Source organism: Oratosquilla oratoria, chromosome 39, assembly GCF_046742065.1.
Source record: "Oratosquilla oratoria isolate Oo_2021 chromosome 39, ASM4674206v1, whole genome shotgun sequence".
Lineage (NCBI taxonomy): Eukaryota > Metazoa > Arthropoda > Malacostraca > Stomatopoda > Squillidae > Oratosquilla > Oratosquilla oratoria.
Window position 1 is genome coordinate 42,953,103 of NC_134815.1, and position 5,988 is coordinate 42,959,090.

Consider the following 5,988-nt stretch of genomic DNA (forward strand, 5'->3'; position numbering starts at 1 on the left):
GTAGGAATCGGGGTCACGTGCGAGCATCGCATCTTGTGGGGGTCAGGTGAGAGGTGAGAGGTCAGGTCGATTGATGACGGGACGATAATTGCTTACTGCGCGGATCCGGGTCACCGTCACCTGCAGGGAAAAAAAAAAAAAAAAAAAAAAAAAAAAAAAAAAAAAGCGGCAGACTTGGGCGGTACATGACAGTTTCTCCATGAATACAATCATGAAATGGACCTGAAATGTTCAATATACTAATACTTATAGATTAAAGACTCTTTTAAATATCGTTTGAATGTTGATAAACATTTTGTCTTAGGTAATTCCTTTTCAAGTTTATTCCATGTGTTAACACCTATAATAGATAAGCATTGGCCTTTTTTGGTTGTTCTGTATTGAGTTTTAAAGAAGTCGTTTGTATGCCTAGTCGCATAGCGAGTTTCGTAAGTTGAGTAAAATTTCAATATGTTTTGATTCATTTGTTTATTGTAGATTTGGTGCATAACAATGGCAGTTTTGTACTTTATTAAGTCCTTGAATTTCAGTAGTCTTCGCAAGCATGTTGCAAGGGCAGCAGTGAAACAAGTTGTGTGGTTCGGGGGTTTATTGATCGGTAGGTTATGCGTACAGAGAGGGCACGTCCTCCACGGGTCCGCCGAAGTGCGTCGCGCGATAGAGTTCCACTACTGAACTGAACTGCACGATACTGCACGGTTCGACGTGCACACTATTGCAGGGTTCCTGCAACGCCACGTTCACGTTAGCACCACCGGATCGCGTATTGTCACGTATTGGCACTCGTTCACTTGTGCCCCGCCGATTACCGAACCGCTGCAAAGTGCAAGGTTGCTTACAATTGCAAGATCCTACTCACTGCGCCATCTTCGCAAGCATGTTGCAAGGGCAGCAGTGAAACAAGTTGTGTGGTTCGGGGGTTTATTGATCGGTAGGTTATGCGTACAGAGGGGGCACGTCTAGTGCCCAAGGAATCTACAGAGCAACTGCCCGTGGCAGGGCTGCCAGAATTCCGTGTTTTGACTATCCGTGCTTTGCTCTGATTGGTCAAGTTGTCGGACCACTCAGTGCACAGTTGTTGTTGTTGTTGTCGTTCCCTAGACTGTCTGTCCGAGCAGTCCCGTCTCCACAAGGAAGGCCACAGCCGAAACTGGGTTTTCCCACAAATCCTTTATAGAGTGTATGTTGTGTTGTTTGCGTGCATGATTGTGTATAATGCAGTCTTCCATTATGTGTTGTATGGTATGGGGTGAAGTGTTACATCCTGGGCAGCTGTTCACAACACGGTCATCCAGCCTCTTCTGGTAGCTTAGAAGTGCTGGGTGGTGACCGCATCGCAGTCTGGCCAAGTGGACTCTGTCCTTTCGTGGGAGAGAGGATTCAGAAGGGTGGATATCAGGGGGTCTAGCATGCAGCAGTGTGTTGTCTTTCAGTGTGTTAATGGAGCGGTGAGTGATATGATTATGAATATGTTTCCGGAGGCTGGTATTTGGTGGTTGTGGAGGAAGAGAAGAGAGTATCTGTGCGTAATAAAGGCCTTTGGGTGTAGTTTTAATGTTTCTTGGTGTGTGTGGGTGTTCTGCTATGTAGTGTAGCGGGTGTGATGTGTTTGTGGTGGCTGCAGCAAGTGTTTGTGTGCCTCTCATGTCGAGGTGGTCCTTGACTTTGAGGACTTTTGTTTCATGGTGTAAATGGTCTGTAGGTGTTGTATTTGTGCAGCCTGTAATTGTTTTTAGGGCTTTGTTTTGTATGATTTGAAGGGTGTTGTGGTGTGTCTCACTGAGATTAGGAGCCCATGCAGGACTCGCATAATTCATCACTGAGCGTATGCATTGTTTGTATATTGTTATATTAGTTTCTTTGTTTTGTCCAAATGTTGTTCCAGTGATTGACTTAAGTGCGTTAAGTCTAGGTGTGCATTTGTTTTTTATGTTTGTGAGGTGTTGTTTGAAAGACATGGATGTATCGTATGTTACACCAAGAATTTTCGGTGTGTTTGTGTGTGGTATTAGAGTGTTGTTGATGTAGAGATGAGGTATGTATTTGTGTTCTTTTGTCCAGTTGGTGAGAAGTGTTGCTGTAGATTTGGTTGGAGCTATTTTGAATCTGTTTGTGATGAACCATGTGTTGAGTGTGTCAAGGTAAGGCTGGATTATTTCTGCAGCTTTGTCTGTGTTACGATGTGTGCATGTGATTGTTATGTCGTCTGCGTAGGAAGAGATTTGTATTTCTGAGGTGTCTGGTGTGGGTAAGTCATGCATGTATAGATTAAATAATGTGGGGGATAGAACTGAGCCCTGTGGTACTCCGTTCTTAATGTTTCTTATGTGCGATGATTGGCCATTATATGACACATGAGCATTCCTGCCTGCCAGATAATTGGCCAACCATCTTTTGGTGTTATTGTGCATGTCTGTGTTATATATTTTATTTGTTAGGTTGTGGCGGGGGATAGCATCAAAAGCTTTACTAATGTCCAATGTTATAAGAAGTGTTCTGTGGTGGGGCCTATCTAAATTGATGCCATCTAAAATTCTTTGTGTGAGGTTTGTCAGAAGAGTGTTTGTGGAGTGTAGTGGCCTAAAACCGTGTTGTGAGTCAGCAAGGGGAATATATGGTGTGACAAGTTTAAGTATTAGGCGTTCAATGACTTTAGAGGGGGTGCAGAGAAGTGTGATTGGGCGGTGCGATGTTGGGATTGTTGGGTCTTTGTTCGGTTTTGGAATGGTGATTATTTTACCATGCTTCCAGATGTCGGGTATAGTGTTGTGTGAATAGCTGTAGTTTGCAATGTTTGTGAGTGCGTGTATACCTTGTGGTCCAATGTGTTTTAGGTGGATGTTGCTTATGTTATCAGGGCCACAGGCAGATGAGTGCTTGAGATTATGCATTATGAGTTTTGTCTGACTGTCTATGAAGGGTGCATAGTCTGAGTCTGTGGGGAAGTCTTTCTTACGTCGAATGGTGCGTCGGTCGTCAGGGTGAGATGTAAGATGGCTCGTCTGTGCAAAATGACGTATGAGTGCGTTTGCTTGTTGTCTGTTTGAGGGTAGATTATCTGTTGTTGTGATTATTGCTGCGTGAGAGCGTGTAGTGTTAGTGTTGGATAGTGTGATGCTGTTGAGTGTTTTGTACAATTTGCTGGTGTTTGTTTTGTGATCAAGTGTATTGATAAAGTTTTGCCAATTTTGTGTTTTTTGTTCATGTATTTTATTGGCAATCACAGTGTTTAGTGTTTGTATTTGGTCTGCTATGTTTTGAGGGATAGGTGTGGGGGTATCGTGTTTAAGTGTGTCACGTTGTCCGATGAGGCCTTGGATTTCTGGTGTGAAGTTGGGGTTGTGTGATTTTCTGTTGCCTCTAGGGATGTATCTCTTGTCTGCGTTTTGTATGATTGTATTAAAAGCGTGCACAGCATTGTTTATGTTTGTGATTGGTGTACTGTTATGTGTTTCAAAATGTTGTTCTGTCTCTTCAGTAAAGGCTTCCCAGTTAGCTCTCTTGTAATTGGTGTAAGTGTGTCTGTGGCCAGCTGGGGTGCATCTTGTTTTGGTGGTGATGATGATTGGAAGGTGGTCAGAGCCAAGGGTTCCGACCACTCTCCATGATGTTGTTGGGGTTAGGCAGGGGGAGCAAAAGGTGATATCAGGAGAGGAGGGAGTGTCGAGGGCTTGGTATGGGATATGTGTATGATTATGCGTGTTGTTCATGATAGTCAATGAGTCGAATTGAGTCTGTATATCAAGCCCTCTGTCTGTGTCAGGGTTGTCGACATACCAGGCAGACGACTTGGCGTTGAAGTCACCACCCATGATCAGGTTGGGGATTGAGGTTAGTTGGCTAAGTTGAGGTCTGAAGGTGTTTGGAACTGTGGGGGATGATTGGGGGGGAATGTACATGTTAACTATTGTCAGTGTTGAATTGTTGCCTGTGCGGATACGAATGGATTGGGTTTCTGTTGTGTTATCTGTGGTAGGGAGGAGAATTTTGGTTGTGGCACTTGTGTCCACAAAACAGATGGAGTGGTGGATCAGGGTGATGAGTCCACCGCCATTGCCGTCAGTCCGGTCTTGTCTGATGGTGGTGTAATTATGAAATGATGGTGTTTTGTGTGAGTGTCTTAGTTTTGTTTCTTGTAAAATCGCAATGTGTATGTTGTGTTGTTTAAGAAAGTGTTCAAGTATGTTTTTTAGTGTTAATACCGTCAATGTTGTGTTGTAATATGTTGATGTTGTGTGTTTTGTATGTGTTGTATGTTGCCGTTTGGGGTTGAGGTTGGGGTGGTAGTGGGGAAGGTGTAGGATCTGGGTCAGAGGGGGGAAAAGGAGAGATCGGGGACAAAGGAAGGGGAAGACTAATCGGGGGTAAGGGCAAAGGGAAATTGGGAGTGGGTAAGGGTGTTGGCTGTGGTTGGGGAGGTGGGAGTGGGGTTACTGGAGGGCAGGTAGAACATGTCCAAGTGTTTGTGTATTGGTTTGTGTCAGCAAGTGTTGTACAAGTGAGGTGGGCCCAGTTTTTGCACATATTGCACTGAACTGAGCCCTTTGTCTGTCTGCTCGAAGTAATGGGTTTAGAGCATGTTGGGCATGTGTATTTTGTGGTGGGCCCAGGATTGCTCTCTACATCTCCGGCTAAAAGTAGAAGAAGAGGGGTGATCGCCGGAAAATCATCCCTCAGTGCAGAAAAAACGTAACATTGTGTGTTGGAAAAAAAGGATTGTGGTACTCCCCCAGGTAGGCGTAGCTCCTCCTTGGGGATCGGTGCCATCTGCGTAGAGCTGATGGCCAGGGGTGGTTGCTGCTGATTGGCCCCCAACTCTTGGGGTTGGGGGGTGGTCCCACGACGTAGACGTTGCAGCTCCAGGACCGTAGACGTCATGCATTTTCTTTGTCAGTTTGCATGGGTAACTAAGGAAATGTTGGATATCTTAAATGCAGAGGAATTAACGTGATTGTTTACGGTGTTGTTTATAATAACATATTTGATAGTTTCGTGGATATACAATAGAAGTAGTTCATTATCTCATAACGCATTTTAATGAGTACATTGTAATTCTACCCCAAAATTAACCATACAAGTTTATAACAATAGGAATTAACCATACAAGTTTATAACAATAGGAATTAACCATACAAGTTTATAACAATAGGAATTAACCATACAAGTTTATAACAACAGGCCTATGATAACAACATTTAAAAGTACAAAATTACAACATAGTTATTTTACAATTTCTAACAGAAAGCCTGATGGCTTATACTTATAACAGCCACCCATCATATTTACTTCCTCTGAAATATATATCAATGAAGAGATTGACTGACATGAGAGGGAGTTTCTGGTTTTCGTTATTACATTATTCAGCTTGGAAAATGTTCTCTCAGCATCAGCATTAAAGGTTGGTAAGGAGAGAATGTATAGAGCTAATGTGGCAATGTTCCCAAATTTGTTTTTATCGTCACAGTGGACATATGATTTTAATTTCAAATAAAAACTCACAATATCAGATCTCGAGTTTCTGATCTCATCAGGGATTTTAATACAATCAAGGCTCCTCCACTCATTATCAATCACTTGAGGGTCACAACTAGATAGCCTCAGGATCATTGTAATAATGTTTCCAAAAGAGGGAACGGCAGATCTGGATTTAGGATCTAAGAATTCATCTTGAGCAATGAAGGAGGCCGTGTACCAAAGTTTGTTACGCAAATCAAATCGTTTTTTTCTTATTTGAACACAGAGAATTATGAGAAACTGCTGGCATGTAGTACGCACATTACACCGAAGTTGGGGATTATTGACTATATCTTTGTTAGAAGTGAACAGGTTACCAACCGCATGACCTAAGTATATTTGGTGTAATGTCCGTTTAAATCTACAAACACCGTCTAAATGCCATAAAACTAGACTTACCAAATGAAGAATTAGTGACAGACTGAACCAGTGAGTTCATATCAGCCGCGAAGTTAACTAAATCAACGTCAATTC

General features: G+C 42.8%; 1 protein-coding gene across 1 annotated transcript in view; it reads left to right on the forward strand.

Annotated features, from left to right (window-relative positions):
* LOC143020233 (juvenile hormone esterase-like) overlaps window positions 1–5,847 on the forward strand; it is a 16,729-nt gene extending 10,882 nt beyond the window's left edge. Inside the window, exons 7-9 of the mRNA XM_076176398.1 lie at window positions 500–598; window positions 722–931; window positions 5,741–5,847. Coding sequence (XP_076032513.1) covers window positions 500–598; window positions 722–931; window positions 5,741–5,847 — 416 coding nt within the window. The remainder of the gene's footprint in view (window positions 1–499; window positions 599–721; window positions 932–5,740) is intronic.
* Window positions 5,848–5,988: the final 141 nt, after the last annotated feature.